Source organism: Lathamus discolor, chromosome 2, assembly GCF_037157495.1.
Source record: "Lathamus discolor isolate bLatDis1 chromosome 2, bLatDis1.hap1, whole genome shotgun sequence".
Taxonomy (NCBI): Eukaryota; Metazoa; Chordata; class Aves; order Psittaciformes; family Psittacidae; genus Lathamus; species Lathamus discolor.
In genome coordinates, this window is record NC_088885.1 from 152,286,593 (window position 1) to 152,300,105 (window position 13,513).

Here is a 13,513-nt window from a genome sequence, read left to right on the forward strand (position 1 = left end):
GGGCATGGAAATCTTTGTCCCTGCCTGTGTTTCCCTTCTTGCAGGTTGGCTTTGCCTAGTCATTTTGTAGGGCTATGATTAAAAGCCACAATTTAATTGATTGGCATATGGGAAGCTCTTTCTGAGCTGTGAGGGAAAGTTAGGATGAGAGGGAGTTGAATGCAGGTATCCTAAAATAGGGCCTGTGATGCTCTCAAAACATGGCAGTGAGCAGGAGAGAACCCTGAGATGGGCAGGGAACAAACATTTCAAAGCAAGATTATACCAAAGCAAGGACTTCATCTCAATGGGCTTTCAGTCTGTATACTGCTCTCGGGACCTGGTCTGTATATCAAATTAGGTAGACTGCATTGTAATATTTTGTGTTTCATTTCAACATGTTGTATTAATGGAAAAATAGAATCAAATATTTTAACCAACCTTTGGGGTATACATTTTGGCATGTCTGTATTAATATACATTGTTCTGCAATGACACGTAATTGATTCTTTGTAGACAGGAGAATACGCTGTGCTACAGAGATCCAACACAGATATTTGGTGTGTAGATCCTGTGTCAGGAGAAGTATTTCAGCGTGGCAGCAAAGATTTGGATGGCAATCCAGAGTGTGAGTAATGCTTTACCCACAGCCAGTGACACTAGTGGCAATGCCTAATGCTTTGCAGCATATGTACTTTTCAGGATGATGCCTGTGAAACGCAGAGGGCTTACAGTTTAATTCCTCAGTGATAAGGTACATATGAACACATCGGCATGGAAAGGGTATCTCAAAATAGTTATCCTTTATTAACATCAGAAATAAGCCAGTGAACCAAAGTGATGGACAGGCTTCTAGGCATTTTTTTACCTTCCATTTCTTACCACCATGGAAAATTCTTTGGGCTTGTGGATGAATTTCCTAAGGCAGTGAATCCTGAACTGTGGGAACCGGGCCATATGCAGCCAGTGAGACCATTTTGCATGGTCCACGACTGCTCCATGGAATGCAATTAGATCTATAATACCTTTTCATTGTCTTCAGATAAAGACAATGAAGTTTTGAGGTCTTACAGGAGATGGTTGATCCAAAAAGTTGAAGGATCTCTTCTTCAGGAATTGGAGTGCCCTATTGACCCTGCTCTTCTGAACAGTACAGTCAGCCCAAGAGCCTGCAGTACTCCTGGGCTTGTTTCTTCAGTTCTGTAGTGATTTTCTGCTGCCATCGCCCAGAGAAAATATGGGAGAGTTGCCTGCTGGCTTCAGGCAAACCTTCTCGCAGAGCATCTATATCAGTAAATAGTTATTCAGGAGAGGCTAGTGAGCTAGATATGACTTTCATCTGACCCAGTAGGTCTGCTTTCTTCTTCTTATATATGGGTTGATCACAGAAGTCCATGAGGACATGCAACAGGGATAAGTAACATGTTCACTGGAGAATTAGTTGTGTAATGGTTTGTTACACAGGTCTACAAGTCTATTCTGACAGTTGCAAATGAACAAAATCAGTAAAAACCAACTTTGTCTCAAGTTTGGATTGAACTTTTTGGATCTTCTTGTCAGGGGTGCTTCTGCATGCTCATGTCCCTGTTTTGTTTGTGAGAGACCATAAGTATTGCTGGTTTGTGGTTGGGTATTTTTTCCAGTTTTAAAGGGATTGTTTTGGCTGCTTATGATATAAATGTTCATATTATTACATTTAAAATGAACTTGATCAAAAACTCTTACTAAAAAGATTTACTTATTTTTTTTTAAGTTTTAAATATCAGCATCTAAGTGATACATTATCCAATTTATGACAAAAAGTGATGTAAATGTGAACTAAGTATCAGCAGTTTTTCACCTTTTATTGATGCAAACCTGTATAACTTGCTCTTTAATAAAAATGTGTTTTTCTAGTGAAAGTAAAATTCCTTGTTTCTATAATGAGTGAAATAATTGATGGTTTCATGATCATTCATTTTTCTTCCTTCTAATAAAACAAGCTGAACCCACTGCTGTCAAAGTCTCTAACAGTTTGTTGTCTTCTGTTCTGTACCTTACAACAAATTTCTCTCTTCAAAGGTCCTAGCTTCTGTACTATGCTGAGGTCTAAAGCTGGTTTACGAGAAGCTGGCAAAGGCTACATCCCACAGTGTGAAGGGGACAATGGGGCATTCTCACCCATGCAGTGCAGCCAGGATCAAGAGAGCTGCTGGTGTGTCTTTGACAACGGAGAAGAAGCGCCAGGCACACGAGTAAGCAGAGGAAGACCTGAGTGTGCAAGTGAGTTCCTGCTTGAGGCACATTGCTTCTGTGCAAATCCAGGTCTGGGACTTGACCAGATCCTTTAATTTTTTCCAGTATTTAGTAGTATTTAATCTTATTTAGTTTATAATCTTAATCTTAGTTCAGACCTTTACAGAGACTCTTGCTCAAGGAATATGCTTATCTTTTTGTATCTTCTCTTTATATATCTGATATAACTTTGGATATAACTTATATCTGAAGTTATAGCAGATTTCAGACCTACCTGGGCATGATGTCCAGTTTTGTTCAAATGCTTTGTATAGGGAGAAGCTATAAAACTTAGCTAAAAGTCAATCTGAACAGCTTGCTGCAAACTTGAACCTGTTCTAGCCTGAGCTGGCTCTGGGATTAAAAACCATTCAGCTGACTAAAATAACATCTGAAAAATGTATGGTTCTCCCATTCGTACTCTTGGCTTGTGACCAGAGTTGTGAAAAGGATGTGCCAAAACACTACATATTCACAGCATATTTCCTGCATGACCAGAGCTGTGAAGCACTGGAATTCAGTCATGGTTTCCAGTGAGATGTCCAAATGGGAGTCATTTGGATTAATTTATTTTGCAATGGCTTTTGTACATCTTCCCATCACTGAAGTGAAGCAAATTAAACTTTCTACAAGGCTATGCTCCAAAGTGAATGATTAGTGGAAACTAGAGATGTGAAAAGAAAACCTTCAACTATTGTCTGCAGGACGTTACTATTTCCATACTTCTTTTGGCTTGTTTGTTGGTTATTTGTTTGTTTTTTTTTATGAGAGCTGTTGATAGATTTAGCCAAACAAGACTGCACGATAAGAGATTGCTTTGGTTTCCTTTTGTGATTCTGCTATACAAAGAGCAACACAGGCTCACCAACCAAATACCTGATTGTGTCAGCCCAGCTGGCTGTAAGGCATTTTAATCAATTAGATGGCTTGTCAGCCAACTTAGAAGCCACTGCCAATATAATCTTCTTTGAACTGTTTTGTACCAAGGGAGATACGTAGAAGGGATTTTACTGGAAGCCAGGAGATGCCACAGTTGTATTTGCTCCATGGTCCAACCGAGCTCTGGAGAGATGAGCTGCAGAATGAGGATGGTGTAGCCTTGTAAGCATAGTGGTCTCTCTCATACAGGTTTCTGTCTCTTCAGAGAAGCAGAGCTGATCAGTCTAACAAGTACAGTGCTGCTGCCATCCTTCTTCCAGGTTGTGGTCTAGTATGTCTGTGGGACACGGGTTGTGTGATACTTATTTTGCCTGGACCAGCTGGAAGAACTCAGTGCGACACCCGGCACTCAGCAGCACAGATTGATGTTCCCATAGACTCTGAAGGTGAACAAAGAAAACTGGAAGCATTTCAAGTAGGGCAGAGAAAAGTCACAACTAGTTGTATATAAGTCCTTGATACCTCCTTATCTCCATGAAAGCTTATCTTCTAGATTCCCCCCTACATTCCAAGCGAATTTATGGAATATGTTCCAAGGAGGGTGTAGGTGTACCCCGAGATATGCCTTTAAGATGGTTTTGCATTTTGGGTGCACATCTGATGTTTTTTTGGGATCCCATATTGCTGTACTTTTCCTAGAGGAGATAGTGACTGGATGCTTAATGACCTTTCTTTTTGAAAGACTGAGCGGAGAGAGAACTGCTTTGAAAACATAGAGGAAACCTGGCTTTACTGAAAACTATTTGTTATTTTCTGCATAGAAATGCCATTGAAATGATCTTTAATGATTTTCCTGGATTTTGAAACAGCAATGGAACTTTGTTCACACTAAACAACTTAGTTTAAAAATAAAGAAGCAAAAGTTATTTTTCCCCTCTGTTTATCCAACTCTATACTTCTAGTTCTAGGAACTACTAATAACTGATCAGGAAAAGGGAAAGGAGTACAATTGTCACGATCTTTGAGATCTTGTCTATCAGCAAAATCGCTTTTGTGGTGGAGTGAATATGATAAACTTCCAGCATCAGAACAGACAGCTGTAAACAGCAAGTAATAACTTCACAGTGCCCAGTGCATGCAATGATGTTTTTATTAGCTTAATCATTTCCATCAGGTAGAATCTGACTTCTAGTTTACATGCATCAGACAGATGATGCCAAATACCCTAGCAGTCTTCACATGCATCTGCCATCCTCATGCCCGCTTTCCACAGGTCTGGGTAGAGATGGAGGAGAGAAAGGCTTCCAGAAAAGGTCTTGGACACAGTGATTTCATTATGGAAATGAAAGAGGGGTCAATATTCAACTGGATTCTGATTCACTCCTACAGGACAGAAATTGGGACAGAAATAAAATGACAAAATGGTGCAGGCTTCATAACAATAGTAAGAGATAACATCTGTAGAGGGATAAATGAGCATGTTACTGATTGTGAACTGATACGTGTGATCCACACCAGGAAATTGCCCATTACTTATGTTTTAGGAGCTGGTTATTTCTCTAGTTCACACGCCATCTCTCATTGGAACAGATAGTAAAAGGTGGTAGCCGCTGAGACTAGATTTGACTTGCTGGATATAGAAATGTGTTACAGCAATAAAGGGACTACAGGTTAATTTTTACATACTTTGCATAAAGAGATGTACTGCGTAATTTACACATAGTAGTGCATGTAGTTTACATTGGTCAGGATAAGCAATACCATCTCTTGCAGTGATATCTTTTGGTACCAAAATCTCTGGAGGTTTATTAAAAGTTGTACGCAAGGAGGCCAGGTTTCCACCTTTACTGAAAAAAGAGACTGGATACAAGTCAGTGAGTGAGGAGGAGGCCCCATTTATAGAGTTATTGCAGAAAAGATGCTATAAAAGAGACTTGGGAAAAAAAAAAAAAGCATTTGGCAATTCGATGAGACAAATATGAAAGCCTTTTATTTTGGCGTCAAAATGCTCAGGGTTGGAGAACAAAGATGTACTGTGCTCACTGGATCCCAGTCTTCCTGCAATTCTTTAAGCTTTAACTGTAGTGGCTGCTAAATTAAGGTATTAATCTTCCTATATCTGTCAGAAGAGGGAGAGGGAGGCTGCTCAGAACTGAGCTATCAGCAATGTTTGCCTTCCTCCATGAACTAAGGAGATTGGGACTGATTTGAGCATTGCTGTTTGGGAAATGATCTGTATATACACCACGCAAATGAATTGGATGTTATAAGAACATTATTTTCTTTGTATTTATTTCTGAGTGAGGAAGTTTTTCTTCCAATGTTTTATAGCTCTAGAACTCAGAAGTGTTTAAATATTGCTAGATATATTAAGTAATCAGGTTGGGATTTGGCTTATATTGAGTGAAGCAATTGGTTTGTATTGATTAATAGAAATTAATTATCATTAGCACACTGTACTAGTCTGTTACAGTTGGCTGGCATGGTTGAAATGACTGTATTGATGTAGAGTGAGTTGATAGGGTAAACTTTGTGCTATAACTCCAAAGCTGTATATTACTGTTAAGGACCTGCTGGGTCATCAGAAGCATCTTGGTGCTGTTGAGGATACTGTGGTCATGAGCTCCTGATTTTAAAGTTTTCAAACTTCACTTTAAAGGGAATTGAGATTATTGTTTTTATTACTTTTTTACCCTGCCTATTCCCACTGGATGTCTTTTGTAAAGGTCTGCTCTGCTGATGGTTAGAAGCCTCCTTCTCATTTCCTGCTTAAATGTATTCATGACTGTTTTAAACTTATCTGTTCTTAGAAACCATGCATGTAGCTTTCTGGTCCCTGTGCATTGTCCATCAAAGTCAATAAGTGTCTTTTCATCAGCTTTGGTAAACTGAACCATGCTGACATCAAACCAGATCCAGGTTGAGATGAGTGGGAATGCACAGGGTGCTGTCTAGGTTATCTCTGTCGGTATTAGCATGCCACTAACATATTCCCCTTCTCATGTGCCTAAAGGTCCACAGTGTGCTCTGCCATTTGGTGCCTCATCTGTGCTCAACGGAGCTGTATTTTGTGCAAACATTTCTGAAGCTCCAAACATTCAGCAGTGCTGGCTGGTCTGTCGCCAGGGCTTCCACAGTGCCTCTTCCAACACGTCCTTTCAGTGTGATGTGCAACAGCGTCAATGGGTCTCGACTGCCCCGCTCTACCAGGACTGCCAGAGTATGTCTGAACTGCTGTGGGTTGGGAATGGGGCAGAGCAATGTGAATACATGTACAAAAATCTGCTTTCATCACGAAGCTACTGTGTGAATGACAGTAATAGGGCACAAGGGTTGTATGGGAGTTGCTAAATTAAGGTGGATTAGTTGTGTCTTCTGCCACCTCCTTACCTGTCCCTTGACTGGCTCCTATGCTAGAAACAGTCCTGCTTTTCTGCATAGTATTTTATAGTATAGCTATAAACAGTTATTCAATCTATATGGAGGTTTCGGGTTGGAACTAGATGATCTTCAGGTCCTTTCCAACCTTAACTGTTCCATGATTAATCTTTGTTAGTTAAAAGATGCTGGCACCATGAAGTGATTCCGAAGGAGCCACTTAGCCCTTAGGAAGAACAGATGAGCGCCAGATGTTTGATTTTGGCAAAACTTGACTGTTTATTTGCATAATCAAGTCACTGTTACTTCTGCATCTTTTTGAAGCGGTCAGTTCTTTAGTATTATTGTTGTGTTGGTTGGCTGACCTGTGGAATTTTCAAGGAAAAAAATGGCACTTTTAAATCTCGGGAGAATGGGCTGTCCATTCAGAGCTCAAGTAATTGGGTATTAATGTTGGCCTTTTCAATTATTTCACATAGAGATACATAGATACATTCTGATCAACATGGCAATGTGTAGCAGTGCTGATCTTTTGAGAAAGGTAGACCTTGAGGCCATATTTGCATCTACTCTTAATTTCCAAAATGGGTTAAACCCATTCTGGAAGTCCCTGTATTGACATATTTCCAGTTGTACCCCAGGTCTTATATTCCAAATGTTTACATTTATAAACTATATTTCAGACCAAGACTTTTGTCTGTCATCATGTTTGCTATGTTTCTGTAACATGTGATGAAGTAGCTTTTGGTTTTGCCTGATAGCAATTGAATAACTGTAAGGACAGAGGGGAGTGTGTGGCAATCTGATACAAGGTGCTGTTTAATGCAAGCTAAGGACTTCCCCCAGTAATTTGTGTTTGTGATAGTTCATGGCTTTAAGGAGAAAGAAAAAATTCCCAATGCATCAGAAAGAATCATAGAATCATAGAATAGCTAGGATTGGAAAGGACCCTAAGATCATCCAGTTCCAACCTCCTGCCATGGGCAGGGACACCTCACACTAAACCATCTCACCCAAGGTTCTGTCCAACCTGGCATTGAACACCTCCAGGGATGGAGCATTCACAACTTCCCTGGGCAACCCATTCCAGTGCCTCACCACCCTAACAAGAAAGAACTTCTTCTTTATATCCAATCTAAATGTCCCCTGTTTAAGTTTGAACCCATTACTCCTTGTCCTGTCACTACAGCCACAAAGATGATTAAGGGAGTGGAACATCTCCCTTATGAGGAGAGGCTGAGGGAGCTGGGTCTCTTTAGCTTGCAAAAGAGGAGACTGAGGGGTGACCTCATCAATGTTTACAAATATGTAAAGGGTAGGTGTCAGGATGATGGAGCTAGGCTTTTTTCAGTGATATCCAGTGATAGGACAAGGGGCAATGGGTGTAAACTGGAACATAGGAAGTTCCACGTTAACATCAGGAAGAACTTCTTTACTGTAAGAGTGACAGAGCACTGGAACAGGTTGCCCAGGGGGGTTGTGGAGTCTCCTACACTGGAGATATTCAAGGCCCGCCTGGACAAGTTCCTGTGTGATGTACTGTAGGTTACCCTGCTCTTGCAGGGGGGTTGGACTAGATGATCTTTTGAGGTCCCTTCCAACCCTTGGGATTCTGTGATTCTGTGATACAGTCCCTGATGAAGAGTCCCTCCACAGCATCCCTATAGGCCCCCTTCAGATACTGGAAGGCTGCTATGAGGTCCCCACGCAGCCTTCTCTTCTCCAGGCTGAACAGACCCAACTTCCTCAGCCTATCTTCATACGGGAGGTGCTCCAGTCCCCTGATCATCCTCGTGGCCTCCTCTGGACTTGTTCCAACAGTTCCTTTTTATGTAGAGGACACCAGAACTGCATGCAGTAGTCCAAGTGAGGCCTCATGAGAGCAGAGGGGCAGGATCACCTCCTTCGACAAAAGCAATTGTATAAACTTCACAATAATGGAGAATTCACCACAACACTTGGTAATTTGTTCCAGTGGATAATTATACACACTCTTAAAAATCTCATTTCCTGTTCTTTATGTGTACATTTCAAGACTGTGGTTAAGTCAGCTCTTAAGTACTCTCTGATAAACTAAACAGAAGGCTCTGTGCTGTGCAGGACGAGGCAGGCTTGTGTGTCATCTGGTGCCTCTCTTCATTCTCCTTGGAAGCTCTCCACCCCTCACTCCTTTTGGGGTGGGGGGTAGAGAACTGTGCTCCAGCAGTGACACTTGTATGTGATGCAGTGAGGGCCTGTAGAGGAGGTGAACGAGGAAGAGCTCTGACACTTGTCCAGGTTGGTGGGATAAGAGCCAACTCCATTTGGAGGTGGCATGACAGCATGACCTCTGTACTGAACCAGAGATAGGAAACCCTCTGTGAAGCCTGGGATCCACATAACTCCAATGGAGACAAGAATCTGCAGCTTTTTTAATGGCTAAAAACTGGCCAAAAAGATTCATATTTTGTGACTGATTTGCTCGTGGATTTCTCATAGATTCGTGTGATTTTCATCACTTTTGTTTGCTATTATAAAATTGGAAGGGCCTTGTAGATGTCCATGTGAGCACACAATTATTCGATCAGATTTATTCTCTCCTAAAGCTTGATTCGCAGTTAATTTGGCAAGCTAGGTTCCTGAAAGCCCATTTAAATCAGTATTAATTGTTTTAACCATTTAGTTGCTTTTAAAATAGAAGTCTTTTCATGAGTGTGTCTAAGAGAAGTGGATATTGACAGGTCAATAATTCCTGTCTACTTACCGGCATAGCATTACCTTTTATCTAGTTCCCTGGATATTCCTATCTGCTAAAGCTTCTAAACAATCCATTAATAATTCAGATTGTTCCTTATCCTTCTGAGAGTGCTGTAGTGTAAAATATCTCTTTATTATTATATAATGATATCACTTGGCTTTTTCCCTAATGCACAACATAGATGTATTTATCAAGCAAGTCCCTTGCTGCTTATTATTTACTACCAACAGCTACTGCTTTCACCTGGAAAATCAAAATGCCAAATCAATGTTGTCTTTTCCCAAAGTGACTTTGGAAGTCAGTTTCTACATCAGTGAGGCTACTAAATGCCCTTTTCTACTTGATTTTTAGAACTCCAGTTATTTCAGACAGTCCAGGTTCAAGCACACTTTCAACTACGACTACCTCCTGAGAAGAACTGTACTTCTGACTACTCAGGATTACTCCAGGCATTCCAGATATTCATTTTAGATGAGTTGAAAGCTCGTGGTTTATGTCACCTCCAGGTAATTTCAATTCCTTCTTCTCTGTTGTTGGTGGGTTTTTTGGTTTGGTTTGAAGAGCCAAATATGCCACGAAATCTGTCTGGATTGGCAGCATTCTCATATGGATGACTGGGAAAATAGGATGTTTAGTCTCACTGACCCCACATTGGAGGATCAGCTTAATTGTAGCCATATAAGTCATATCACATCAGTCCAATATTTATTAAGAACATGTTTTCAAGGAAGAGAGCATTTTAAATATTCTTTTTGTGAGCAAATGATCTGCTGAAATGATCCTTTCCTAGTTCTGTTTTTACAGGCCCTCTTGAAAATGTTCCTTTTGAGCATAGCGCAGTGCACACGAATAGGGAAAGGTCCTCAGGTTGACTAACCATGGTTTAACTTTGAACTCAAGGTAAACGCATTTGGAAACACGGGCTCAATTTCTGTCTGTGATGATTCCACTGTCTATGTCGAATGCCTGGGCATGGACCGCCTGGGGGTGAACGTCACGTGGAGGACTCAGCTGGAAAACATCCCAGCATCTTCTCTTCCTGACTTACATGATATTGGTAAGGGTTTTCCCCAGGTGTTTCTGTGAATTAACCCTTCTTTGCTTTTGTTTTGCTTCCCTGTATCTGCTCTTAGAGGGCACTGATAAGGTATTATAAGTGCCCGTTGGAACAGTCTATAACACTGGAGTTGTCTTTGAGCTTTTGGTGTTGATATATTACCCTTGGAAAAGAAAGCAGCTTTAATTGAATGTTTTCTTTCACATATGACTGCCTCTCCCAGCTTCTTTGAACAAGATTGAAAATTACTTTATCGGGCATGAGCTGATCTTTACCAGATGTTAATTTCCATTGGGCAGGTCCTCAGTGATGGAAAAGATTGTGTTCATTATTGTCAGAGAGGCACAATTCACACATTGCCAAAAATATAACTAATTCATTCCAAGTATTTTCTCTTATTTTCTATCTTCCTTTTTTCTGTTTATTACATTATTTTTGACACCAAAGAACGACCCTTACCTCAGGCATCCTAGTGGAATTATTCAGAGACCACTGACTGGCAGATCTTTGCTGTGGTTTCCAAGAGTTAGGAATAGTGAAAGGAAACTCTTTTAAAGCAGTCAATGATTCCCTTTAAAATAAGGTGTCAAAGACACATCCCAATTTCATATGCCCTCTGTGCCGCCTCTTTTCCAGCCTTACTGCTTTGCAATGGTGTTCCCAGCACTGCTCTGCCTGTACATGTTGTTCCCTCTAACTTTGCGACATGGAGATGTGTGCCCTACAGCAGTTTTTTCCTGACCAGAACTGAATTCAAAAGCTTTCAGGATGCAGACAGGGGCTGTAGTGGTGGTGTGTTTCTGGCTTTACAGTATGCTTGTATTTACATTCATTCAGTTGTTCAAGATTATAAGGTAAATTCAAGTGAATGTTCATATAAGTGAATATTTAAGCAGTTTGCAGGAGTGTGTTTGGTTTTATGTGGAACTTCAGTTTTGAAAGTGTTCCACTTTGAGGGCATTACAGTTTTGACCCGCTCCACGTTACGATTTCCCTGTAGTACTAAAATTGCTTTTCGGGGAATGACTGCGTGGTTTCAGAAGAGGCAGAGCAGAACCTGCTCTCTGTATACCCTTGGCACCACCAAATGCCCTTACCTTCGAAGGCAGCTTTGGGTCTTTCTGTTTGAGGTGTTCTCTGATGTGTTTATACACAGTGAGCAAATTTGCTCTCTGATCTGAAAATCTACATTACTAAACCAGCTTTATTCTTCTGTCTTCTATATGGGCAAATAAGAAGGCTTGCTTTTTTCCTTTCCCCTATGAAATAGCTGAGAAAAAATTGCTAAACAGAAGCACAGTGTGTATTTGTTCCCAGTGGAGAGCCTCAAATCTAAATCACTTGTGAATGCTTCATTACTTTTTTCTCTTGTATATATTTTCATGTACTGAATTCCGAGGCTGTGCAGTGTGCAAAGCCCTTCCTGCAGGATCTTATACCATTTGGCTCTGTAGCTTAGACCTGTAAAATATTGAGGAATGCTTCAATTTCTCTCTCTTCTGTTCAACACACATAACCGTTATGGATTATAAAAATGAGCCTGAAGTGGATGGACATACAGTAAACAGTCCCCATTAGTGAGACTAGACGAAATCAATCCCTGCACTATACAACGGCTATTTCAAGCTCTATCTTTGTGCTCTGCATTTTGCTAACGAGAATTTAAAAAAGAAAAGTTTACTTTTCTTTTTCTTTCACTTTTCCCTCACTTTCCCATTTGGCCGATATAAACTCCAAGTAACAGGATGATCCCTTACCTGTTGAAATTAGTGTTGCATTCAACAGGAGAAGGCTGCGTGAGGAGCTAATAGCAGCCTTCCAGTACCTGAAGGGGGCCTATAGGGATGCTGGGGAGGGACTCTTCGTCAGGGACTGTAGTGACAGGACAAGGGGTAACGGGTTAAAACTTAAACGGGGGAAGTTTAGATTGGATATAAGGAGGAAGTTCTTTACTGTTAGGGTGGTGAGGCACTGGAATGGGTTGCCCAGGGAGGTTGTGAGTGCTCCATCCCTGGCGGTGTTCAAGGCCAGGTTGGATGAAGCCTTGTGTGGGATGGTTTAGTGTGAGGTGTCCCTGCCCATGGCAGGGGGTTGGAACTGGATGATCTTGAGGTCCTTTCCAACCCTAACTATTCTATGATTCTATGATTATATCAGATTTCTTCCCTCAAGGTAACACAAGATGCAACAATTTGCAGGATATTTGTTTGTGGAAAAAATGTATCATCCCCTGAGAAGTCTGAGTTCCTAAAGGTGTACTAGGCCCTGGAGAAATGCTCAGTGAGAACTTCCAGTAAATCTAACAATGTATGAGATGTGTAGTAGCTTGAATTTCCAAAACTGTTAAGCAAAACAGGAGCAAGCCCAGGGAAGCACTATTGGATGTGCTGTGCTTTAGGGCTTGCTGAACGTCCTAGGAAGCTCATCTTGGATCAGAAGCTAGGTCCCATGTCAACAGTGAAGTGTGGCCCATGCTGGAAGGGCTGAGCCAGGGCAGCTTGTGTCAGATGTTACTGGTGAGTCTGTGGCTGGCATGTCCATCACTGAACATCCATCTCTGCTGAGACATTCCAGGATGTACCTGTCAACTTGGAATGCATGAGCATGTATGCTACAGTTAAACACTTGTCTATATACTGTAAATGTGAAGGATATTGTATATGCATGGATATATAGTGTGGTCATAGGAGGGTCACATTCAATGATAGTGTTGAGAACTTCTCAACACAGTAAATGTTTTAGATTAAAGGACATTCAACAGACCTAAGTGGATTCTTCCTGCTTTGCTTCTTTTCTACATGTGAATTCCCTCGGCTGTCATTCCAAGGTTATTTTTAATTCTTCTACAGTTAGTCACTAGACAATTCAGAAGGATATTTGCTTGAATAAAAGGCTAATCTGCTTATTCCTGCTTTCAGTGATGAGACAATTTCTGGCAAAACATATGCAAACATATGCAAAGTGTTGTTGATTATGTGGTGATCTCCAGTTAGTTCCTTGTGAGTTTATCATTTTCGCCTTGATTTGACCAGAACGAAGTGCTGTTTTGTTGATTATAGGTTGTGTTAGTGCGGTGGAAGATAGGGTGCTCAAAACAAGAGGAAACAGATAATTGAGAATACAAGGACACAGCTGTCAGGTTTAATGTGAGGACCATTCACTTTAACCCATAATTGAAGAGTCTTGTGTCCCTCCTTTGCAACGATGGA

General features: G+C 40.9%; 1 protein-coding gene across 1 annotated transcript in view; it reads left to right on the top strand.

The window, feature by feature from the left end:
• TG (thyroglobulin) overlaps positions 1–13,513 on the top strand; it is a 153,076-nt gene that overhangs the window by 22,090 nt on the left and 117,473 nt on the right. Inside the window, exons 15-19 of the mRNA XM_065668978.1 lie at positions 496–607; positions 2,041–2,241; positions 6,146–6,352; positions 9,599–9,753; positions 10,148–10,304. Coding sequence (XP_065525050.1) covers positions 496–607; positions 2,041–2,241; positions 6,146–6,352; positions 9,599–9,753; positions 10,148–10,304 — 832 coding nt within the window. The remainder of the gene's footprint in view (positions 1–495; positions 608–2,040; positions 2,242–6,145; positions 6,353–9,598; positions 9,754–10,147; positions 10,305–13,513) is intronic.